Raw genomic sequence first — 26,665 nt, 5'->3', positions numbered from 1 at the left:
TGGGGGTGTTGGATAGGGCGTGGGAGTCCTGGTGGGGCCTGTCAGGGGGCGAGGGGGTGGATAGGGGTTGGGGCAGTCAGGGGACAGGGAGCGGGGGTGGAGGGTTGGATGGGTCGGGGATTCTGAGGGATCAGTCAGGGGCAGGAAGTAACTATTAATAAAGGAAATGCTCAAGGCCAAAGCAAGTTCAATATAACGCAGTTTCACCTAGAACACGGTAAGATTTTTTGGCTCCTGAGGACCACGTTATATCAGGTTTGAAGTGTACTACCTAACTAGCCCATTACACATGTACTGTATTGTTTAAGGATTGAAAATGGATACCTCTTTGAAAGCTTAGTAGAATAAATATTTTGTCTTGGAATCACTTGTTTTTAGTATTCATTTTTTATCACCAAGCTTTCTTTCTCTTGTTGACGCTAAAGATGTAATCAGGATAGATATCTGAGACTGCCATACAAGGGGCTAGAGCAGTTTACTGATTGTCATCTAAGCATCAGTGTTTTCATTTATTGTTTTGCTAACACAGTCTTGAGTCGGGCCAATCAAATAAAACAAGATGTTCTCTGTGGTATGAACTGCATTATCGTCTTCAGTTCATATAATGATCGTGTCATCCACTAGAGGTCGCTGCTGCACAAAATTCTACATGGTCTGCCGTAGATTGTGTGTTTTCTCTTTAACATTTCCTTGAAGCTCTTAAGTGCCTTGTGCAAATAAATTCTCCGTTATTGTCTTACTTGTTGTTTGAGGTTGAGGAGGTGCACAGTTTCACCACCATGTCATGCAGCATAGAATGGATGAATCTACTGGAGGTGAAAGGAGAAGCTTGCCAATATAATTGACATCCCACAAAAACAGCTAAGGCCCCTCCATCCAAACACTACTCAGCTGACACCTTCTCACCATAACATGTTTGGCCCAGGACAGCAGTTGTACTTATGTCATCCTGTGACAATCCTTTGCCGGGTGGGGAAAAAAGGTCCTATTAGAATTAATGCTGATCCTGCCCTCATTAACTGTGTCACAGTTTTACCGTGAACTTTCTTCCCAGTTGGAGATGGCTCACTTACAGGCAGGGAGGCAGTGGCAGCATAGCTCCTAATGAAGTTGTACTCACCAGTGTGATGAGAGGGGAGTGGGCACAGGATCTTTCCTTGATTTCTGGACAGCTCTGTGATGCATGGGCCCCCACACCTTGAAAATCCCATGTCACTTGGTGGGATGAGTCAGGAACTAAATCTTATCAACTCATGGAATTTCCTACTTAATGTTGCCCCTCCTGTGAGTTTTCTGAACAGGAGGATCCAGCCTCACAGTGACAATTTACACTATGACAGGTTTCAGAGTAGCAGCCATGTTAGTCTGTATTCGCAAAAAGAAAAGGAGTACTTGTGGCACCTTAGATTTGTTAGTCTCTAAGGTGCCACAAGTCCTCCTTTTCAATTTACACTATGATGCATGGAAACACTGGCATTAACAGGAATGTAGGTTTCTTCAGCAAACAAAATAATAGCTCAATCTTATAGCACCTTTCATCCATAGATCTCAAAGTGCTTGACAAAGGAGGTCGGTATCATTATCGGGGGGGAAACTGAGGAGCAGAGGGGAAGCGACTTGCCCATTGTCACCAGAAGGCCAGTGGCAGAGCTGGAAATAGAATCCCGGTCTCCTGAGTCTTACTTCTAAGCTCTATCCACTGGGCCCCATTGCTGTAAAGCCACTGGCCATTTTCTGGTAGACAACACTGAGCGAGCATTTTAATCAAAGGTTCAGAATGGTGTGACTACTTTTTTTGTTTTTTGAAAGGGTGCCTGAGACTAATTGGTAAAACCAATCTCCATATATCCAGAAAGCATAATCCAAGTACAAGGGACCTTCTAATTACAGGGAGGCTAGGTGCATAGGAAGGCAGAAGCCACAGCAGAGAGTTAGACTGATAAATATATTTTTCTATAAATGTCATGTTCCCCTGGTTGGTGGCTAAGGGGGTGGTTGTTTGTTTATCAGCCCTTGTAAATCAGCTCAGGTACCTTTTTATTTGTCTCCGTGTAAATAATCTGGGTGCTGACCCAAGGACATGAAACATGGCAACCAAATTACAGATCTAAAATTCATGCAGATACCCAATGTGACAAATGAAACAGCAGCCTCAGTTTTCCTGCTCTGCTGCTTATTCATAGCATTCCCATCTTTGCATAAATAAATAATTCCCCCCTTGGATTTTATTTCAAGTTGGCAATCATGAACCAAGTCAGCAGACATTGCAGTTTGTCTTTAATGGAAAATAAAAAACATTCTCCCCAATATATACAGCATTTGTTTTCTGTTGGAAGAAATTGAAAAATTACCTTTCTTGGCCTGCCTTCTGACCACCATCTACTTCAGTTCTTATACAGTTTGCCATTAGCTGATGGACTATATGAAATGTGAGAACAAAAAGATAACATTTCTATTTTGAATAATACATGGGATGAGCGTCTGCCTTCACTTCCACAAAAAGCAAATGAAAGGCTGCATAGTCTAGAAGTCAGATGACTGGACTCTGAGTTCTATTTCTGTTCTTCCCTTTCTTGCTGTCAGACTCTGAACAAGTCACTTAAACTCTCAGTTTTGGTTGGCCTCAATCTGCTTCTATTTAAGTCAATCCTAAAACTCCTATCAATTTCAATGAGAGCACAGTTAGTCCAACCATGAGCATGTTTGAAATTCTTACTTTAACATCTCTGTGCCCATTTCTAAAAGCAGGGATAATACCTACTTCAGAGGAATGTTGTGCAAATCAATTGTAAAAGCATTCTGAGCTGCACAGGTGGTGTGGGAGGAGGTATTGTTTCATATTCTCTGTGTATATATAAAGTCTGCTGCAGTTTCCACGGTATACATCTGATGAAGTGAGCTGTAGCTCACGAAAGCTCATGCTCAAATAAATTGGTTAGTCTCTAAGGTGCTACAAGTACTCCTTTTCTTTTTGCGAATACAGACTAACACGGCTGTTACTCTGAAACCTGAAATATAACTTTGTACTTCAAGTGTTTTATATACATAAATGACTAGAAACAGAATAAATTATTGGTTTTAGTTGTGCATTCTTACTATAAACAGCTCTTTCAATGTAGTAGTTTGTTTAGTATAACTTCTGTCCTGAATAAAACATGTCTTAAAACAACCTCCTGATAAGATCCACAACCACCAAGAGTTATGGAAGGGAATTTTTTTTTTTTTTTGTGTTTGTGTGTTCTAAATTCATTGTTCAAGACACTGATTCCCTGTATTTTAGCTGTTACTGAACGTGAACAGCCTGTGTTCGGACGTATAAGTTTCAGATTCCAATCATCACCTGTTCATTATAGCCCCCATTAAATTAATTGGTTTTAGCCATGCTGGTCTTTTTAAACTTGTGCATTTCCATTTCCTGTGATCGCTGTAGAATCATTTAGAATCCTCCACTGCTCTCCTTTAAAGCAACTCCAACCTGGCTCCATTTTTACACACTAGGTGCTTGTGTGTGCTATTTTTACATGGGTAGTTTTGCACACTGTTGCTTGTGAAAGAATATCTTTAAGATAAAGTCCTTTTTCTGTGTACAGGTTTGTCAATAAACCCCTCCCTGATAGTATACATATGCAAATAATTTGCACAAGAAATTCTATAGTTTGAGCTCATAAGTGAGTGTGCACAAGTTTTGTGTAGTCACAGAGGCTAGCATGAGGGTCCCTGTCTTTTACTGCTAGCATTATTGTAAAAGTTCATTTAAAGTTTTTCACATTTCTTCAGGGGCAAAGCCTCCATGCACAACCCCCACTCAAGAACCATCCTTCATTCTTTCCTAGTAACCCACAGTCTTCCCACCACCTTATTTGGGAGTGTTGCTACTATTATAGGTGGAAATAAGTAATTGTCATGCCAACTCCCTGCCTTCAACACACACTCTCTCTATACTGCCAAAGCTCTACACTACCCCACGTTCTCTTATGGAAGCAAAATATATCAAATCCAGGTAAAGATTGTCTGGGCTGTCTTACCTTTTCCCCAAACGTAGTTTTACAAAAGAAAAATCAACAACTAAAAAATGTCAGATCTTCTCCTCTATCGTGATGGCCCTAGGGCTTTCTGGGTGATAGATGGCTTCTTGAAGTGCCTTTGTATTCTGGTGGCTTTAACACTATATCTGACATAACAGAATGAAAAGCTGGCAGTGTATCTCCTAAAAATAGTTGTGGAACAGTTTACAAATGTCTGATGCCTATTAAACATAAACAATTCACAGGTTTAGCTGCAGAAAACAGAGAGTGAATTTTTAGAAAGTGTGGAAGGAACTAGAATGCACGTCAGATCTAACTCAGACAAATAATTCTGTCACTGTTTGCTATGGAAGCATTCAATAATATTTATAAGGCACTGGGGAAACAATAAAGTACAGACTCTAAATATGTAAGTCCTCATATCATAGCTCAGTCCTTCTTAACACCTTGTTTCCCAGTGCAACCTGTTCATTTCCTCACTGAGCAATTTACTTCCTATGTTAGAGCCCCATTCTTTTACAAAGAAAGATTAAGCGATATTTACTATTACATTTTATTTTTAAATCTCATAGTACACAATTGGAAGTATTCCAACAGACTGAGTTCAGAGTATGCATATAAATGGAGCCATCTTTGGATCCATCTTGTCTTCGAATGCAGGCCCAATTTTCAAATATGGGGTACTTTAGTAAACCCTATATTTGGATGTTCTCATTGATACTTAGGTATATCACATGTATTTGCATTTGGATTTCCTGTCCAAAAGAGAGACAAGGATGTCCACATTTTAAAACTGGGCCCCACCTCTGTTTTGCAGCTTTAATAATGACTCTCTTCTGCTTTGCGCGTTGTTTTTCTCAGCACCCTCAAGCTTGATTGTGGTAGCAATAAACTCGATTAATCTTTGCTTTACTGTGTTGGTCTTTTTCTGTGTTGAGTTTCTTCAGCCTGAACTTTTCTCCAGGCTGTGGCCTTCCATAGAGTAGCAGCTGGTTTACTGCCAGTGTCTAAATCTGTACAACTAAAAAAAAAGGTAGGCACATCAATATCTCCATTTGGCTTCTTACGTTGTCTCTAATTCATCTGGTAGGCACGGTAACAATGTAGAATCTAAGATCATCTGAAATTTGAATTCCCACTGTTGATTTGCATCCTTCTTCCATCTACATCTTCCTTTTTCTCCCCCCAGTATCAGAGCCCCATTGTACTTGGCCCTGCACAACCACGTAGTAACAGAGAGTTCCTGCGGTGATGTGTTTCTCATCCCTAGAGGCAATCTCTGTATGTTAAGGTTTGAGAGATGTTGGCAAATCAGCGTGGAGAAGGTTGAACTGCTTTTGCCCAGGTTGTATCTGACCTGTAAGTAAACAGGACTTTTAACTTCTGACATTTTTCACACGTACTAACATCATTTATTTTAGGGTGGGGGAAAAAATTCAGTATATTGCTGAATATAGTGGGGAGCGGTAAGAGAATCTAAGTGAGTAAAAGAACATATACAAAAATGTGTAGACAAAAAAGTGGCTGAATCTAGCTCTTTTTGGTTTGTGATCATGTGCCATGTGCTGTCTTGCAATAACAGCCTAGCCTGGATATGTATTCTTCAAAGCTCTACCCCAACAAAGGTAAAGATACAAAGGAGGTGGAGTTAACATTCATTTATGCATGTGAGAGGATTCATGAACACTTTATAGACAAAAATGTAGTGAGATCAGAACTCTTTGGATTATTTTTTTCCTTTGTGTCACAGTCCAATAAAATATGTGCATACAAATCCAGACAGGGTAGTCATAGAAAATTGTAAACTCCCTGGGATGAAGATGCATTTTTCTGTCTCATGCACACTGCTGTTAACAAGTGATAAATATTAGTAAGATGTACTGGCTATAGCTATACTTCATTAGACTGTGATTTTGTCAGCTCAAAGCTAACCAGTGTTGGATCTGGTCAGTTACTGGTAGGACCTCAAGTCAAAGCTAGGACGCCGTGTTTGTGATTTGGCGGACAAAACTCATCCCTAACACCCTCTGTCTATGCTAGCCCTTTTCCCTAAAATTTTCCACTGTTGCTATTCCACCAATGGGAGGCCTAGTGTACCAGCAATCATACCTACTTAAACCAGTGTATCTGACCTGGTGATTAGAATGCTAGTGGCCACTAGTGCCTAATCTACACTGATGCTCCTGCTGTTGTTGCCACTGGTCAAGGTTGGATGGTAAGAATGTTTACAAAAGGGACAGATTCCCTGATGTATTTCTGGCTCCTTTGGGCTTGTCTTCACTATGGGCTAAATTGGTGCTACTGCGATTGATGCAGCAGGCATTGATTTAGCCAGTCTGGTGAAGACATAATAAGTTGATGGGAGAATGCTCTATACACACATACTGTTATTAGCAAGAGTGTTGTAAGCAAGACACGAGAAGTAATTCTTCTGTTCTACTCCACACTGATTAGGCCTCTACTGGAGTATTGTGTCCAATTCTGGGTGCCGCATTTCAGGAAAGATATGGACAAACTGGAGAAAGTCCAGAGAAGAGCAACAAAAATGGTTAAAGGTCTAGAAAACATGACCTATGAGGGAAGATTGAGTCTGGAAAAGAGAAGACTGAGGGGGGACATAACAACCTTTTATGTACTTGAAAAACTGTTAGAAGGAAGGGGGGTGGAAATTGTTCTTCTGAACCTCTAAGGATAGGACAAGAAGCAATGGGCTTAAATTGCAGCAAGGGAGGTTTAGGTAGGACATTAGGAAAAAATTCCTAGCTGTCAGGGTGATTAAGCACTGGAATAAATTGCCTAGGGTTGTTGTGGAATCTCCATAATTGGAGATTTTTAAGAGCAGGTTAGACAAACACCTGTCAGGGATAGTCTAGATAATACTTAGTCCTGCCATGAGTGCAGGGGACTGGCCTAGATGACCTCTGGAGGTCCCTTCCAGTCTTATGAGTCTATGATTCACTTTAACAGCAAAAATATTTAATTTTCAAGTTTAACACTTTAGGCTTGAAAGTACAATGATAGCCCTTGATTTATCTCTTTTAAATACAGGATTCCTGTTTTCACTAACCAGTCACAATTCTTTGTTAAGATAAAGAGAGAATTTTGGTGAGATTAGTTTTAAATTGAAAAAGCATTATAGTCTTAATTGTGGGGTTTGAGGTGATTAGTAAAAATGTTTTGAAATACTGCAGGCAGATACCACGAAACAGCTGAGCTTCAAGTGTTTCATTAAGATTTCTTTTTTGTTTTGCTATTTATGAACTAACAGAGGGTTTATTGTGCCTGCTTCAGTTCAGAATTGTTAGTTCATTATAATGAGTTCATGGCTTTTTCTGGCACAGTTTGTTTTCTTAATACTGTTCTCATCCAACTGAAATTTACTGCTGAGGTAGAGTGAAATCCTAATCCCCCTGTGCTGGCCAGGTGTACACAGGAGATAGTTCAGAGTGATGGTTTGGGGGATAGAATCCTCCACTCTCCCTCCATCCCAAAACTCAGAAGCTGGTGGTGAAGAATCTGAGTAGCTGGACTGCTGTTGCTATAGCCCACTGGCCTGCTGTTCTCTTCCTATATCTGCTGCAGCTTTCCCCTCTGCAACACCTTTACTTCCTGTGCCCATCCAGCACACCCATAGCCTCCCATTCTGTGCTCCTGTGGGGAGAAATGCTGAAGAACGTAGTTCCATGGCACAAGGGCCTGCACAGGATCTCTGCATATCCCTTCCTCTTCCTGGCTCATTCATGTATGGTTCTGTTGCTTTAAATTTGTCCCATTCTTCTTCCTGGAGGTTTTAACCTATAGAGAATTTATTTAAATATATTTCACCTTCTGATAAGACATTCGAACAAGATTATCTTAAAACATCCTGACTCTTTCTGTTGTTATGCATGAGGATCCTTTATTAAAGTGTGTGTTTTTTCTTGTAACATTAGCACTGATTAAAAAAAATATATAAACTGCTTCACCCTGCCCATTAGCATATTGCTTCATAATCCTCTCAATATATTCCTGCATACACAGGCAGAAACTGCCAAAACAGGCTTCTGGGTTGGGAGGTTACTTGCATACAAGACCTAATTTAAGGCCTAATTAAAGAAGCATTTGTCTACTGTTGAATTATTCTTTCTAATTTTGATTTTTCTCCTATTACTTCATGCTATGTGAATAATGAACAGAGAAATAGGATCTTCCTGATTACTACTTCACCAAAATAGAAATAGTATAATATAATAAGAAAAGAATAGTAGTTTGGTGGATGACCTGCATCTGGCCACAGAATGAAAGTTCAGAGTCCGACTGTCTGACTGAATGCTTCTGAAGTAGGTGAACAACAAAACATTATTTGTTTAATCTTGAATTCAGAGAAGTACAGTAAAATTCACCACATAAGTTATTCATTGACTATATTTGTGAATTGTTCACCCAGCTCGAATAGATAACCTTTAAAAAACATTTTGTATTGATTTTTTTTTTAAAATCACATCTAGCAAGTCAGTAAGCTGGGTGCAAGCAAACAATATGTATTTTAATACTGCTAAATGTATACATCTGGGAACAAAGAATGTAAGCCATACTTGCAGGGTGGGGGACTCTATTCTGGGAAGCAGTGACTGAAAAAGATTTGAGGTTGATGGTGGATAATAAGCTGAACATGAACTCCCACCGTGACTCTGTGACCAAAACAGCAAATGCGATCCTGGGATGTATAAAAAGGGGAATCTGGCCCTGGAAGAGTAGAGAGATTATTTTACCTCTGTATTTGGCACTGGTGTAACCACTGCTGGAAAATGGTCCCTTCTGGCCTTAGAATTTATGTATGTATCTAAGTCAGACATTATAGTCAGGGTGGAATTTTCCCTTTTATACTTAGAATCAGATCCTCAGCTGATGTAAATTTACATTGCTCCTTTGAAGTCCTGGCTAATCCTGTTAATAGCCTACACTTCTCTTGAGATACACATGCACCCAATCTGTTTTCCCACTCTTATTAAATTAACATGGAAACCTTTTTATAATGTAACTCAATATATTGTCAGCTGGGTTGATAGATGAGTTGACTGTGCAAAGTTAACGTTGGTATCTGTCCAATGTCAGACAAGTCATTAATGGGACAGTCTTTGTACTGAGTAAACTCCTATTCCCAACAAACACAACCTACAGTGCATAAATTGATTTGCTATCAGTACTCCATTTCTTGTTTTACATTTTAAGGCTTAAAACATCCAAACAATACAGTGTAAGTCTGGGATTTTCAGAGGAGCCTAATGGAGCTAGGAGACTGAATCACAGAATACCTGGGTACACCTAAAAATATTTAAATATACAGCTATGAATTATATATTTTAAAATAATTTCCTCCTGTATTTACCTGTAAGACTCAAATTCAGGTTTCCATGCTTTCCCTGCAAGAGTTGATGAGACACTTAAATCAGGGTGCAGAATTCAGCCTCTTGAACCACTTCAGGTGTCACTTGATCTTGCAGGACTGGAGTCTTTATTGGCAGATAGCAAAAACTTTTCAGGTTGCTTTTTAATATATGTTTGCAATGTTAAACAATTTAAGAACATAATCAGTTTTTTATATATTTTAAAGCATCAGAGTACACTTTTATGCCCTGCTGTTGATCAAACTTGAGTTAAATGTATACTTAAACTAGGGATGCATTTGGCCCATTTATTTAATGCATTCTTTCAAGTGCAAAAATGTCTTATGAATACAAATCATACGGTCATGTTGTTCTTTGTGTGTATGGAATTATTCTTGTACTGATCTGTTTGCAAGGTCATATCCGTTTACCATTTGAATATACTATTTCCATGTTCCTCATCCACTGGGTTAGTTATCAGAGCTTTAGATGGCCTATGTGTTGTGTTATTTTAATTTGGTTTTATTTTATTCATACATATTAAATGTTATTGATCATATTCTGACAAGTGCTGTGCAAACAGATATCATTACTCAGTGTTAACATTTAGCAAAGGTGGTATTTGGATCCTGATTTACAAGGAAAGCTCAGTCCCCAAAAGGAGAAAAGGTATACTATTTTTCTGGGGGATGAAAAAACTTAAAGGGCCAGTTAGCAAGCCATAAAGTTATGCTAAAGAAAAATTGCTGTGTAAGGAATAGCTTTCACAGAAATATGAGCTATTTGTTAAATTGCAAGAGAGAGATGGAAGGGGTTGCAGGTACATAAAAACCTTTTCAAGAACTGACAGGGAAAAAAATCTCACATACTTTTTATAATTTCTTTGTGCTTCCAAGATGGAAGGCAGCCAGGGGCAACACAATGCAGAGGATGGTTCTCCCTCATAAAATTGTCTCCACAGATTCCCCACTCTTGCAATTCCTCTTGAGCCTCTTGAATTTACCCAACTGTCATTCTGTCAAGATTCATAGACTTTAAACCAAGAAGGGACATTATGATAACCTATACAGACAATAGAATTTCATCCTTAATTCCAATTTCACCCCCCATAATTTGTGTGATTAATATCATATTTTTAAAATGGACATATAATCTTGATTTACAGATTTCAGTTGATGGAGAATCCCCCATGTCCCTTGGTAAGTTGTTCTAATGTTTAATTATCCTCAGGGATAAAATATGTGCCTGGTTTCCAGTCTAAATTTGTCTAATTTCAACTTCTGGCCACTGGATCTTATGTCTTCAACTGCTAAATTAAAGAGCTCTTTGGTACCAGATATCTTCTCGCTGTGTAGGTACTTGCAGACCATCATCAAATCACCTCTTAAACTTCTTTTCAATAATGTAGCAGATACATTAGCTGTCTTCATATCAACCACAGCACTGGCAGTATGGCTGCTGCTACTAGCAGTCTTTAAATGACTTTACAGCAGTGAGTCCAGCTGCTACCATTTTGACTAAAATATATATATTTAAAGGGGTGAAGAATTAATCTTAATTTCTGCCCTAGTTCCTCTTTCTCAACTTCTTGGAAATCATTTATACCATTTTCCTCCTGGCGTGGGTATCCCATTCCTCCAGAATAACAAAGAAGGACGTAGACTTATAACATGCTACATTGCCAGTAGTTGTAGTTAATTGCTCAGTCTATGAACACTTATGGACATCAGTTGAAATAGTCCAAATGAGCAATACCAGGAATTGAATATCACATATATATGTCACGGTCAGTCTCACAACTGAAACTCTTCATTGACTGAATCTGGAAAATGTTAAGATGACTATGAACTTCATCCAACAGCAATATTTTTGCTGCTGTAATGAGATCACAGGAGGGGCAGCTCAACTGTTTTTGTCTCTCACTCTTTATCAAGAAAGAAATATTCTATTGGTAGCTATTGAAGGTGGTATTTTCCTCCAGCTGCTTGAGTTGGACTCAGTTACTGAGTAAATATTACATGCTATGTTTGTATAAAATACATAATCACACGTACATTCAGTGAAAATACATATGCATGTATTCAGTAAAAATGCCTGGTATGAAGCTATCTTTACTGGTTATTATCATCATTTATTTGTATTGAATTAATGCCCGGAGAGCCAGTCAGAGACTGGTGCCCCACTGTGGCTGGCATTGTGCACACGAGACAAAAAATGGTCCCTGCCTCAAAAGTGTTTCGGTCTAAGGCTCCAATCCTGCAAAGAATTATACATGTGCTTAACTTCACTCACTGCGAGTGGTTTTCTTAACTGCAATGGCGCTATCTGCAGTGCAAACATTTAAGCACATACAAAGGTCTTTGCAGGATCAGGCCTAAATATAAATACTCCAGAGTAGTGATGAGAAGCTTTCCCTCAGAATTGTATCTAAGATATCAGAAGAGCCTGTCAGATGTATGCTATGTAAAACACCTGAACACACATTTAACTAATTGTACATATATGAAGTATGGGGATTTAGATTTATAAACTAGGGAGAATAGCTGGTGAAAGACTAACATGCATAGTGTAATAAATAACTTGTGAGGCTAATGATTTGTCTTTCTTAGCACAGTTTTTCTTGCGAAAAGGTTTCACTTAATTTCATAGTAATAGGATTAGATGATTCAGGAAATTCAGAATATTGCTGTTCAACACAGGAGCCTTCTTTCTCTATATGGAGGTGCATACGCTCTATGTAGAGGGTATATGTTTTTAAAAGGACTGTGTGTTTATTATAATTTGCAATGTCTCCCTGAATCTGCATGGCCTCTGTCCATGTAATTCAAGGATCCTCCTTGTAAAGAAAGAAGCTTATCTTTCATTCTAGAAGTAATTAGTTGCAAGAGGAGCCAGAAACATTATAATATTCAGTTATATTTTGTTTTTCCAGCAAGAGAGTAGTAATTTGCAAGGCTGACAATCAAACCTCATTAACATTCGCTGTCATCCGTGGTCTCTCAGACTAAAATTTCAATTGACTAGTGATTTTAGGCACCTTAATTTGAGGGTGACCTATCTGAAATGCTTTGAAGGAAACTGATTTTCAGAAGATAGAGAGTACTCATGCAACTGAAAATGAGGCCCTTCTTCTAAAGGCTCTCAAGTTGGGCACCCAAAATTAATAGTCAGTTCTGCAAATGTAGACTTCCCATCCACAGCATCTTCTCTGTTGGAGCAAACATTCAATTTTTCTGATGATGAAATCTGTAATTTAAGATTTGGGGTTTTTTTTATCTTGACTTTGCATGATAAACATCCGTTCATACTACACAAACCAGTGTCATTTTCCCCAAAGAATCATTGGACTTGTTTATAGCATAAATTGTTAGATAACTACCAAAGCACAAATCAAGTATTTCTGGTTGATATTAGTAGAAATCAGTTTTTCCTGATGTAACAGATTGTCCTATTCTGGTTGAACTTTAATACAGTCAGGCAGATGGCTGAAGAGCAAAGTATGTTGTTAATTATTTATTCAATGTGTTTGTTGATGGACCTCCATGCTTTACAGATTATACATCACATGAAGAAAAAGTGAAAATTAATTTATATTACATACTTTTAAGAGTGTGGTTTAACTCTTCAGACAAATATCTCATCCTCAGTAAATTCCACTGATGTACAATGAGTATATTCATCCTGAGCACCACCTCACCCCCATCTACACTCCTTACAACAGTGACTTGGCTATGCTCCATTATAAATATAGCTCCTTCCTTCAACATAAGCTCTCTCCATTTTCTTAGATCTCTGCTAGCCCTCTGGCTGCCAACCTCATTAAACCCATCCTCACCAATCTGTTTTCAGCAGCTGGTCTACTTCTTTAGTAGAAAGCCACTGGGTGATTTTTGTGAAAATAAAAAAAAATTACCATGTTTCCCCCCAAAAAAATTATTGAAAATTTTTGTTTAATGAAAACCACATTTTGGTCAATGAAAAATGTCAATGACCATTTCAATAACATTATTCAAACCTTTTTTTATTGAAAATGTCACCAAATTTTTGTACAAAATGGAACATTTTGACACCGCCAACAATTTCTTTGTGAAAAAAAGACCATTTCCCAACAAAAAATTAATTCATAAAATTTCAACTGAACTGTTGCCCCACAGTGCCTCCGGAAGCATATTCCACCTGAGTACCTGAGAAACTGGCACACTTCTCCAGGCTACACCTCAGCATTTGAGGCACAGGATCTAACAGTCCTCTTCTAGTTTAAATGGGAGGAACCTACTTGCAGGACATTCTCAAGGAAGTGCCCTCTGTGATGTTATTGACACAATCTGCAACTGTATAGATCACTGTTGCGACCACTGTTATATATTTGCAGCAAATATTGTATAAAGGTTGTTGTGCAAGGGGTCTATGGAGAGGTTATTGTTTTATGGTTATGATTATGCTGTCTATATGTGTGTATCATTTTTGTAGTTAAAGTTATGAATATTGGCTCTATACTGTCTCTATTTCAAACTTATGCTGCTTCTGGGTGACACCCCAGACAAGTTGGTGTCAGCTCTGCCTAGCCTGCTTGATGGCCCATTAAGGACCATCCGCTAGGCAGATACACCTTGTGACTCAGCAAGGCATGCAGGGACATGCCTATGAACAGAAGTCTGAGGTTTTTCCATGCCATGAGATGTATAGCTTGTCTTTGGGACAAGCTGCAGCATTCAATTATTTTGTTTCTGATCCTATCTCCATGTAAGAAAATATAGCCCAGCTTAGATGATTTCTGAGTGCTTTTCTGTTTTGCTCTTCACTGCAAGGGATGCAAAAGAAAAACAAGAGTCACAGGGGACTAAGAAATTATCACACTGCCAAAATAAGCAGTGAACTGCCAAAATAAGTGGTGAAAATTGTTTCCTAGATGTGTTTGTCCTTTTATTGGAACTGATTTTTAGAATATATGTTTGCTGGAGGAAATCTTGCTAGTTAAGGATGTCAGGCTGACACCCAGTGGGAGAGTTTCAAAATGTGGCATGGGGATATAGCCATCTAGTTCCTGTTGAATTAGAGTCTCACAGATAAAATTATATACCAAGTGTAGGAAACTTATCCCCTGATGGGCTAATTGCTTTGATATAATTAAAATTGCCTATTTGTAAAAAATGCAGAGCACCCTGGAGATGCTTGGATGATAGACATCAAAACTGAGAACACAGTGGGATTTGCTGCTGTGATGCATGAAATGGAGAAAAATTGTGTCCCCTGATGTGAAAACTAAAGGATAGAGAACAAAGCAGCTCTCCTAATTTGGTAGTATCCATTTCTGTGGCATCTAAAACTTAGCGGTATCAAAACTGAGTCCACCAAATCAGGTTCTTCTGCAATGGAATCCTAAATGAAAACAATCAGTTTCTCAAGAAGGGAAAGTCATGTGAAGAATTGGACGTGTATTTGTAATTTGTCTTGTTCATAGGACTGCTGTAGGCATGAGTTTTTCATCTTACATGGTGTTGTTTGTTTGTTGGGTTTTTGTACTTCCAGATCTGGTGGGCTGGGAGCTCTGAAAAGGAAAGACTCATTCCTCTAGGATGGAAAGTTAGCATTGTTATGGTGGCGCCTTACTAACAACAACAGTGTGATCTTAGAACAGCTTCAGTGTTGTTGTGAAGGAAGAGCTCCTGGGTAGCAGTTACAGTGCCCATCAGCTAAAGCCCTTTTTTTTATTTGCAAGCTGGCTGAAAGCAGGCCTCAGACTGGGCTGGTACACAATAAGGCAGACCAACACTTGCCTGAAGTTGCTGTCTTTTTCTCCAAAAATCTCACCTTTCATTAAAAAAAATTAAAAGGGGGAATGGAATGTAAGCAATAAAGAGGTACAGATGAATCTGCAGAGAGCCTGCAACAGTAGCTGTGAGAGGTGTGCACTGCCCTGTTCATCTCTGTTAAATATTGTCAGATGCCCCAAATGATCATATAAATGCCAACAGTGCTAACTATTTCATTGCTCCAGTAACAAAGGAGGAGGAATCACAGATCTGCACAATACACTATGAGCGACATCTCATTTTGACTGCCACAAAGGATGGCATTTGGTAGTTGCCACCACTTTTTTCCCCCTCCAATCAGAAAGGAACCAAGCAAAGCCAATGGGCATATTGAAGCCTGCAGGAGGGGGAGCCAAGCTCCAGGAGCCCAGAGGAACTCATATGGTAGCACACAATGCTATTTTAAACATCAACCCAACTTACTGCGACCACCACCATCTGCTCTGCTCACATGGGCAGAACTGATATTGTGGGCGAAGCTTAGACTAGTACCATCACCTTTTTCCCCCCTTTCAATTCAACCCTTCACTGAAAGATGATACTGAAAAATCAGACCACTGGCTTTCTCATGAGTTAGTAGGACAGCATCCGTAAACAGTGGAAGGAAAATGGCAACCAGCTCTATGGAGAACATTTTACATTTTTGGAAGGTGTTAACATTAATTTTTAAATTTGGGTGTGTGCAGAATGGGGGGTTAGACACTTCTGGGGGTGTTTAACCTTTAAATGCAATTGCCATTTATACATGTTTCTATGACTGGAGAATCCCTGAAAATGGAAATAAAATAACATGGAATAATAAGGAAGTGTTATTTACTCCATCTCATAACACAAGGACTAGGGGTCTCCACATGAAATTAATAGGTAGCAGGTTAAAAACAAACAAAAGGAAGTTTTTTTTCCCACACAACACACAGTCAGTCTGTGGAACTCTTTGCCAGAGGATACTGTGAAGGCCAAGATTATAACAGGGTTCAAAAAAGAACTAGATAAGTTCATGGAGGATAGGTCCATCAATGGCTATTAGCCAGGATGGACAGTGACGGTGTCCTTAGCCTCTGTTTGCCAGAAGCTGGGCATGGGCAACAGGGGATGGATCACTTTATGATTACCTGTTCTGTTCATTCCCTTTGGGGCACCTGGGATTGGCCACTGTTGGAAGACAGGATACTGGGCTGGATGGACCTTTGGTCTGACCCAGTATGGCCGTTCTTATGTAACACATGTCTGCTGATTCTTTTTCTGAATAGGACGGTGTATTTAGGAAGCTCTTAAGTGACTTGGATTTTTATTTCTTCTTATGATTATTATTATTTTATTTATTATTATTATTGGGGCATAAAACGAGACTGGACAAGCACTAGACAATGAATGGCAGGGAACAGTCCTGTATTGTCATGAAGATAGACTCATAATGACCTAACATTTTCCATCTCCAATAACTTTCGATGTCTGACTTTTATAGGTTTTGTAGATACACCCTTGAAAACCCGTCAGAATCTTCTATATGGGGGAGCAAGCAGGTGTCCCTTGATTGTTTTGAAGATCCAGATAAATCCCAATATCACCCCTCATGAGGTCTGAAATCTTCTACACATACTTCCTTTCCCACACCCTGTGATGCTGCACCCCATATTCTTCATAAAAATATTGTTATGATATGAATATGGTATAACTATGTTATGTTTTATGCAAGGTGGGTCATGTGAGATATCATTGGAAAGGTTATGGTTTACTGAATGTGATTATCTAATTCATATGCATGTATCATTTCTGTATCTGAAATTAGGAATATTGACTATGTAACAATTACAACTGTGTGTGTACCTAGAAAAACGCCCACCAGACAGTAGGCAATCAGCCTGGATGGGCCATTAAAAAGGACAATAGAACTTTGAAGATACTAATCTTCCACCTTCCTGAGAAGCTTCCTGGGATGCTGCTTTGACACTACAAGGTCATGTGATCATGTCACCTGGTACACGGTCCCATCTTGAGCTCATATTTTTCCACTGGAAGGGGGTGGGCTAGGAAAGAAAAGATTCCCGCCATATATAAATCCTATTTAAGGCTGGGAAGCGAGGTAATCAGGGCTCTTCTCCACTGCCCAAGAAGGAAGACTGCTGAAAACACCTGAAGAAACAAAGAAACTGAGCTGGGGAGGGAGGGGCTGCATCCAGGTCAGAAGGACAGCCTGTAAAAGGAATCCCTGAAGATTTAAGCTGCAAGCAGTGCAGTTTACCTTCAAGAAACTCTGCAACCTGCTTGAAACAACATTTAGGGTGAGAAATTATTATTTGTAGCCAGTATTCCTTAGTGTATTAAGCTTATTAAGTGTTTTGTTTTATTTGCTCAGTAATCTGCTTTGTACTGTTTGCTATCCCTTATAATCACTTAAAATTTATTGTAGTTAATAAACTTGTTTCATATTTATTCCAAAACCCAGTTTGTGCAATTCATAACTGGGGATGGGGAGGCAAAAAGCTGTGTATATCTTAAGAACATAAGAACAGCCATACTGGGTCAGACCAAAGGTCCATCAAGCCCAGCATCCTGTCGTCTGACAGTGACCAATGGCAGGTGCCCCAAAGGGAATGAACAGAACAGGTAATCATCAAGTGATCCATGCCCTGTCACCCAATCCCAGCTTCTGGCAAACAGGCTAGGGACACCATTCCTGCCAAGCGTGGCTAATAGCCATTGATGGACCTTTCTTCCATGAATCTATCTAGCTGCCTTTTGAACCCCGTTATAATATTGGCCTTCATAACACCCTCTGGCAAGGAGTTCCAGAGGTTGACAGTACGTTGCATGAAAAAATACTTCCTTGTGTTTGTTTTAAACCTGCTACCTATTAATTTCATATGGTGGCCGCTTATTCTTGTATTATGAGGAGTAAATAACACTTCCTTATTTACTTTCTCTATGCCACTCATGATTTTATAGAGCTCTATCATACCCCCCTTTTCCAAGCTGAAAAGTCCCAGTCTTATTAATCTCTCCTCATATGGAAGCCGTTCTATACCCCTAATAATTTTTGTTGCCCTTTTCTGAACCTTTTCCAATTCCAATATATCTTTTTGGAGATGGGGCGACCATATCTGCACACAGTACTCAAGATGGGGGCATACCATGGATTTATATAGAGGCAATATGATATTTTCTGTCTTATTATCGATCCCTTTCTTGATGATTCCCAACATTCTGTTTGTTTTTTTGACTGCCGCTGCACATTGAGTGGATGATTTCAGAGAACTATCCACAATGACTCCAAGATCTCTTTCTTGAGTGGTAACAGCTAATTTAGACCCCATCATTGTATATGTATAGTTAGGATTATATTTTCCAATGTGCATTACTTTGCATTTATCAACATTGGGCAACAAAATGGCAGATGAAATTTAGTCACCCAGTTTTGTGAGAGAGGGGGGTGATTTTAATTAGTTCACACTAGATCTCCATACAATGCAAGACAGTGTAATTTTGGGTTTACTCTCTAGAGGGTAAAAAGAAAAGGAGTACTTGTGGCACCTTAGAGACTAACCAATTTATTTGAGCATAAGCTTTCGTGAGCATAAATAAGATCATGAAAGCTTATGCTCAAATAAATTGGTTAGTCTCTAAGGTGCCACAAGTACTCCTTTTCTTTTTGCGAATACAGACTAACACGGCTGTTACTCTGAAACCTCTCTAGAGGGTGTTTTCACAGGAGTCCTGGGCAACCCCCTAGCTGAGTCCTCCCACAGAGAGCTGAATGTAGACCAGTGGTGGGCTAATCCACTGGCAGGCCATGAGACAGTTTGTTTACACTGACCATCCACAGGCATGGGTGCCCGCAACTCCCAGTGGCTGCGGTTCGCCGTTCCCGGCCAATGGGAGCTGCAGCAAGCAGTGGCCAGCACGTCCCTGCAGCCTGTATTGCTTCCCGCAGCTCCCATTGGCCAGGAACGGTGAACCACGGCCACTGGGAGCTGCGCCTGTGGACAGTCAATGTAAACAAACTGTCTCATGGCCCGGCAGCAGATTATCCTGACTGGCCGCATGTGGCCTGCAGGTTGCCCACCACAGTTGTAGACTCTGTGTGATTCTATAGCTGGGTGTGCCCCCTACCTGTGTGTGTCCTGGAAAGGGGCTTGAGAGCCTGCCACAGTAGCACAGAGTGGGGGGGGGGGGGACGGGACCCAGGCTGGTGCGACAGGAGGGCTCAGTAGGATCCCCGCAGCTCAGGTGGCACCCTGGAAAGGGGGAGGGGGGGGCGTCCAACCTGTCACACACCCCACTTTCTATTTTCTTGCTCGCACCTGGCGGCAGCAGCAGCTACGACGGGGATTAAATGCTTCTCTCCAAAGCGCCCCCCGCGCGTGCTTTGGCAGACGTGGCTACCTGCGGCTGTGAGGGGCTCACCTGCCATAGTGTGGTGTCCACTGACCCGGGCCTGACCCCCGCGCGGGGAGAGCCCAGCCAAGCGTGCTTGCAGCTCAGGCGCCGGAAGGGGGTCTCCGCGGGAGGGAAGAGACGCACGCTTCCCGTTGCCGTAGGGAGCAGGCTGAACCCCGCCCCAAAACATGGGTTTACACAAGCGAAGGCAGCGAGCGCGTTTCCGTGGCCTCAGCACACAGCCGACTTCATCCCGGGCGGGGCTGAGCTCCTGCCCTCGTGAGAGGAGGGGGCGGTTTGCCATTGTCCTCAATGGGGCCGGAATCTCCCCCCCCCCCAAGTTATAAGCCCTGAAGTGAACAGTCCGTGGGGCAGTCAGGGGGGTCCCACCTCCTCCCCGGGCCAGCGGGCTGCCTCGCCCCTTCGGCACGGCCCGCTCGCGTCTCCCCTCTGTCCCGCCCGGCGCCCGGCGCCCGGTCTTGCCCCGCCCCGCTCGGCAGGGGGCCGCGGCGCGGTGCCCCGCGGCAAGGGGCCGCGCCGGGCTGGCAGCCGCACAAAGCCGCGCTCGCTCTGCGCTCACGTGCCGCCGCCCCGCTCCCGGCGCCCATTGAGCGTGGCCAGAGGCCGGGCTGAGCCCTGCGCACCCCGGGCTCGCACCGCGCCGTGGGGGAGGCTGCCCAGCCCAGCCCGGGTCCCGGCGGCTGAAGATGGAGCAACCGCCTCAGCCGCGCCCTGGCGCCCAGACGGTCACCACCACCACCACCACCAGCAGCTCCTTCACCGCCAGCTTCTCCCCGGCCGGCGCCAGCACCCTCGCCTACGACAGGGAGTTCCTGCGAACCGCGCCCGGCATCCTCATGCTGGCCGAGATCGTGAGTAACCCGCCCGCCGCCGCCGCGTCCCCTTGGCTTGTGGGGAGGGAGAGCCGCCGGGGCTGACTGCGGCTCCCAGTCTCTCTCAGCCGGGCAGGATTCCCGGACACTTCTAGCCTCTCCCTCCCACGCTTTGTGGCTTCTCTCCAGCAGCCTGGGGACGGGGGCTTTGCACAAGGACCTGCCTTTGCGGTGACTTTGCTTTTAATGGTAAAGCCCCTCGCGAGCCCGCTGCCTGTTGGGGAGAAACGCAGTTGCCAGAGTAACGGGTTACATGTGAGCTGATGATTTCGTTAAGTAGCAGGTCGCTCTGGGCTGCGTTGTGAGCTCCGGTGTGGAGTGACTCCGGAGTGGCTCCAATCCACCCCATGCACCTTTAGCTCAGCCTTCCAAAGTAGTGAGCTGCCTGGGTGGAGATCCTTGCAGGACATTCAGTGTAATGCCAAATGTTTTAAAATGTCCTGCATTGAAGACTTGTAAATGCTGAGTCATATTTGCAATTAACTATATTTTAATTCTATTTATTATATTAGAATCTCTTGTGGGTATCTTACTGAAATGTAACATCATGGTGGTGTCAGCATCAGAGGTTGTAAATCAGTTTCCATCCAGCTTTAAAATTGAATAATCCCCAAAGAAGAACTTTAATGTTTTAGTGTCTGACCCTGCAAACAGATCCATAGGTGCAGACAACTATGCCCCCCCCCCCCCATGTAGGTCTATCCACATAGATCAGCTGGTGAGGTCTAAATGAGTAATCAAGAAACAATAAATTTTCTATTCTATCAGGGTTTGTTAAATTACACATTTTACAGACAGACCATGGGACTGTTGAGAGGTTGGTCCCCAAAATCTACTCTTTAGGATCATTTTATATGGCTTTAGCCTCCACCTAACATTTCCCCCAAGTTCATTGTCTGCAACAACTGCAATATTTCCTGCACTACAATCAAAACTCCGGCAGGCCAGTGGTTTGGGTGCTTCTAGAGTACAATGCTTGTAATATTCTGTTTGAAATCTCATCAGTAACAGAGCACTTGATTTAGATAACAAAGTAAATGCAGTTTTAAATGATAAATGTCAAGTTCTTGTCTTGTAAAGACCCATAAAACTTGATGATGACATAAACATCTACACAGAGTAGGGGATGTGTTCTTTTGTCTGTTTTAGCGTTTGTAATGTCAACAACTCTTGCAGGGGAAAAACCGTCTTGGCCGATCAGGATCAGATTTTCAAATATTTTGTTTTACGTGTTTATACGCTGCATTGGTAATATTAATAAATTAACTCTCACAACACCCTTATAAGAAACTAAGTAACACATCATCCCTATTTTACAGGTGGATAAGGGACTGATTAATCATTTCATTGCACTTTGTATAGGCAGTTGCCCCTGTGCAGAGTTGTTCTACTGGGGGTTTAATGCTTTGTTGCTTCTGTAGATCAAGCTCGTTGCACACACTCGCGATTCCTTATATTCCTTCATTTGCCTCTGCCCCAGGCTCCTGCATGCCACTCTCCCATCCCCCTCAATTTCAGAGACTCCCTGGAAACCTCTATACCCCCACTTCATGTCAGGGGCTCTGTGTGCGCCCCCACCCCCATTTCCCCCCATGCCAGGATTGATTGTTCCTCATTTTCCCAGTCAAAGGTCTCCTATCCTGCCCCCATGGCAGGAGTTCTGTGTGCACCCCACTCTCCTCTGCCCTGCCCCCCAGAGGCTCTGTTCACACTCCCATTCTGCCCCCTTCACTCTTTTACCAGGGACCTCCATTTCACACCTTGCCAAGGCCCTGTGTGTCCCCTATTCTGCTTGATGCCAGTCTCCCACTCTCTCCTCGATGCCAGTGCTGTTTATGCCTCCACTTCTGCCCCATTCTGCTTTCCCCTCCCATACCCCCATTTTCCCCTTTACCAGGGTCACCTGTTCTCCCCTATTATAACCCATGCCAAGGGTTCTGCGTATGCTCCTATTCTCCCACCATTATTTCTCTGTTTTCTGGGAGATAAGTCATTCAGGGTGTCAAGAACTTGCCTCAAACATTCCCTGAACTTTTGGAATTGATTGGATGCAGTGTTCACAAGTTATCACATTATATCTAAATATCAAATGTCCAAACAGGAACACCATCAAGTGCAGGATACATCTTGCAAGCTCAGCCAAAAATGATAACAGATTTAGTCTTTTGTTGTTACTTTGCACAGATGTAAATTACTATACAAGCTGCCAGTCAAAATGAGATTGTTGCTTGCTTAAGGCCAAGTAATAAATTGATGGTAGGGCAGGGATTAGAATGTGGGAGTTCCTAGTTGTTGGTCCTGTGCACTGAACGATTAGACACACTTCCTCTCTGTTAAATTAATTTTTAATTTTTTTAAATCAATTCAATTAATGATTAGAGATCTTAAACATTTTTTTAAGCATTTCAATCCACCATGTAAGTTTCTGCTTGACTGTTTTGCTTTGATGGTTTGTGGAAAGGTCACTTATTTGACCACATCCACTTTCAAGGGCTGAGAATGTAACTATTATAAACTTTCAAAAGGCTGACCCAGCAGTGGAGTAATTACCTTATCCATTATCATTAAAGCAAACCAGCCAAATGGAACTCCAGGCTTATGTGCTGTATGGATCCTTAGTGGACCTCTGGCAGAAACAGCCAAAGAAGAATCATGTTACAAGATACTTTCTACTACTTCCTCATACTAGGTAGTAACTTCTACTACTAACCAAAATACTTGCTTGGACCTGTAATTATTAGATATTGTCAAGCAATCCGGAGTGCTTAGGTACCTGAAATGTAAACAAATTCAAGTTTTGAAATATTGGGAACATTCCAGTATCAACATTAGGGCAATTTAAAAAAAAAATCAAGCTATAGTCACTGTAATTGTATTCAAAAGAAATGCCACATTCCTTCTTCCACTTCTTATTGCCTTTCCACTCCTTATTGCAACAAGGTTCTCAAGACCACTCTCGCTTTCTCTGATAAGAGAAATCTGAATAGGTTAATTGGAACCTTCGTAATGTGTGATACAGAACCCATGGAAGTACTGTATGAAGTGTCTCTAGCATAGGTACAATGGCGTGAATTCCATTTGAGACTGAGATTATAGTTCAATTTAGCTGCTTGAACACTCCACACATACAAGCTCTTGTGTAGACTTCTGGATGGGAGTGTGCTTCTTAGTCTTTGCTAGCCTTACAGACTGAGAATGGTTTCCATAGTCTTTCTGTCTAAATAGAGTCTAGAGATACCTGTTTTGTCCTTACATTAAATTTAGCAATTTATGACCTTTGGAAAAGAATTTCAAAATTATTTTAGTGCCACTCTTATCAGGTCTAATTTTCTTCATATGAAACTTTAAAACAATGTTTGGTATGTGCTTAAGTGCTGTTCTGCATCGGGGTCTAAGATTGTGGTCATGTGTGCTGCAGTAAGAAATTATGCATCAGCCTGAAAAATAGTACTTAAAGACCATTACAGATGAGTTCTGAGTTGTACCAGCTAGTACTGCTGGTTCTTAACTCCACCAATTATGTCAAAGCTACTGAAATAGAGGTTCTTCTAGATTTGCTTTTGCTTTCCCCCCTAACTTTACAGAAGACATCCAGTTGAAATAGGGATTGTGACATTGAAACCAAAATAGAGCTTAGTGTGAAAAATAAGTACTGTCCCCAGATTTTGGTCAAACCCTGCTCTTCTTTCCCCTCCTCCCAAGAAGAAATGCCTCCCAAGGCATTGTGCCTGGGCATGACTATTTTTATACAGGATCCATATATCAAAAATGGCACCAAATCACCGGTCAGCTTCTACCTGTCCTGCTCATCCTACGTACCAAACTCACTGAAAGTCAACTTTAAAACTAATCCAAATCCCCTAATCAGGAATTCTAAAAGTTCTGTTTATTACTGTGTTGCTGCATAATTTATCAGTCAACCACATATGCGTAATGGTGAGAATACCATTAATGACTTCTAGTTCTAAAAATACAGATCTCTTACCTGGTGTGAGGTAAAGGAAGAATTCCACAGGTTCAACTAGCAAACAGAATGGATACGCGCTTGACAATATATCAAAATTGTACTAGTTAGGAATATGTCTTCACTGCAGAGTTAGGTCACGTGGTTCGTTAGGTATTGCCCCTAACCTCTGCCTCCCATTCACACACACAACCCTCTCCTCTCAGTTTAGTGGTGCTTTAAACCTTGGCTCGCTGGCACTGCTAGGGTATAAGCTAAAGCTCAGATAACCTGGACACAGGCTAAATCCCTCCAGTGATGAAAGTTCTCCAGTGCGGCCATAAATATAAAGGGAAGGGTAACAACCTTTATGTATTCAGTAATATAAAATCCCTCTTGGCCAGAGGTACAGAATCCCCTTGCCTGTAAGGGGTTAATCCGTTCAATTAACCTAATTGTCACCTGACCAGAAGGACCAACAGTGAAAGAAGATACTTTCAAATCTGGGGCGGGAGGCTTTGTTTTTGTGCTCTGTGTGTGTTCCCTCCGGAGACAAAGAGAGAGACCAAGCAAGTAATCCAGCTCCTACTGAATGATAAATCTAAACTTACAGAAATAGTAAGTAATAGCAACAAAATGCGTTAGATTATCTTTTTTGTTTTAGCTTGTGAATTTTCCCTGTGCTAAGAGAGGTTTATCTCTGGTTTTTTTGTAACTTTGAAGTTTTGCCTGGGGGCAAACCTCTGTGTTTTAAGTCTTATTACCTTGTAAAATTAGCTTCCATCTTGATTTTACAGAGGTGCTTCTTTTACTTTTTTTCTTTATAATACAGTTTGGTTTTTAGTGTCCTAAAAACCCAAGGGTCTGGTCTGTGCTCACCTTGTTTACCTATCTGGTTGGTAGATTATTCTCAAGCCTCCCCAGGAAAGGGGGTAAAGGGACTTGGGGGAATATTTAGGGGAAACAGGAATTCCAAGTGGTCCTTTTCCTGAATCTTTGTCTAACTCACTTGGTGGTGGCAGCAATACTCAACCAAGGACAAGGAAGGATTTGTGCCTTGGGGAAGTTTTTAACCTAAACTGGTAGAAATAAGCTTAGGGGGTATTTCATGCGGGTCCCCACATCTGTACCCTAGAGTTCAGAGTGGGGAGGGAACCCTGACAAGTGCCTTCCCACAGTTCTCTCATTTGTGGCCAGAACAGATGGGTTCTCCCACAATTCACTGGGAAAGAATCATAGAGCAGCTTGGCTTATTGGAGAACAAAGAACTGTGGGATAGCACCCCCTCTGGAAGTCTAGCAACACACACAGATGGCTACAGACAGCGAAGACAAGAGTAACTTCAGTGTGGCTTTTTCGCACAGGTACTCAGACCCAAGATAAGCTATACCTAGTGCTCAAACTCAGCTGCCGATTACCCAGACTCACTCTGCAGTGAAGCCGTACCCTAGTAAAAGGTAGTGACAGATATTCCTTTAGTATAACCCCTCCAAGGTGTCATGTTGCATTTTCAAAGAAGCAAGAATAACAACTTCCAGAGTTGTCCAGAACAGAAATATCCTCTGAAAAGATGAGATGATGGCTTAGAAAGACATGTTTGTCTTCTCAGGAATTTTATGGATCTGTGAAACAATGACTAGAAGTGCCCCCTCAGAGTATTAAATCAGCTTTTCAAGCCAACTCTTATGGAACATTTTGCAGGAGTGGAGAATTTTCTGGTTGCTAAGCATATAGTTATACAAATATTTACTTTGAATAATGACAGTGATTCCTCCAAGTTGTTGCTGCTCAGAAACATGTTGCTGGCTACAGTATTCTTTTAAAAAAATTGTGTTAATGCATTTAGTCTTTGTGCTGGATATTTATTTTAAACAAGTACAGCTTAAAGTATTTAGAAGACTGCTGTGCTACTGCAAGTGGATCAATGGGTTGGCATTCTTTTTAGCTGTGACCAGGCTGATCGTTCAGTTTTTCACCTATATATCACTCCGACACTCTTCAGGGTTATGTAGTTCTTATGAATCGACATCCTTATTCTGGGTTTTTCATTAACGTGATCATTCTTGCAGTTCTGCAGCTATACAGGATTTTGTTTCTAGATTGCATTTCTGGGCAATACATCATGGTTTTGTCATTAAGTCACTAGGTATTTTTTTTTACCCTGTCCAAATTTAAGATGTCTGACTCTGGGGTATAATCCAGAAAGATTCCCAATGAATCATCTCTCCTTCTGATAATATAGTGAGTC

General features: G+C 41.4%; 1 protein-coding gene and 1 long non-coding RNA gene across 3 annotated transcripts in view; one reads left to right on the top strand and one right to left on the bottom strand.

The window, feature by feature from the left end:
• Window positions 1-4,564: 4,564 nt before the first annotated feature.
• LOC125631657 (uncharacterized) lies at window positions 4,565-20,066 on the bottom strand. 2 transcript variants are annotated; one of them, XR_012667188.1, is made up of 4 exons: window positions 19,609-20,066; window positions 10,261-10,406; window positions 9,394-9,517; window positions 4,565-5,382 (listed from the first exon to the last, which is right to left on the bottom strand). It is a non-coding gene; the product is annotated as an uncharacterized LOC125631657 (long non-coding RNA). The 2 variants fall into 2 exon arrangements; XR_007355002.2 differs by lacking the exon at window positions 10,261-10,406.
• Window positions 20,067-20,096: 30 nt separating this feature from the next.
• Window positions 20,097-26,665, top strand: part of CMTM8 (CKLF like MARVEL transmembrane domain containing 8) — a 53,222-nt gene continuing 46,653 nt past the window's right edge. Inside the window, exon 1 of the mRNA XM_048838684.2 lies at window positions 20,097-20,453. Coding sequence (XP_048694641.2) covers window positions 20,289-20,453 — 165 coding nt within the window. The 5' untranslated portion in view covers window positions 20,097-20,288. The remainder of the gene's footprint in view (window positions 20,454-26,665) is intronic.

The sequence above is a fragment of the Caretta caretta genome, chromosome 2 (genome assembly GCF_965140235.1).
Source record: "Caretta caretta isolate rCarCar2 chromosome 2, rCarCar1.hap1, whole genome shotgun sequence".
NCBI lineage: Eukaryota > Metazoa > Chordata > Testudines > Cheloniidae > Caretta > Caretta caretta.
This window is presented reverse-complemented; position numbering and strand designations above follow the sequence as displayed.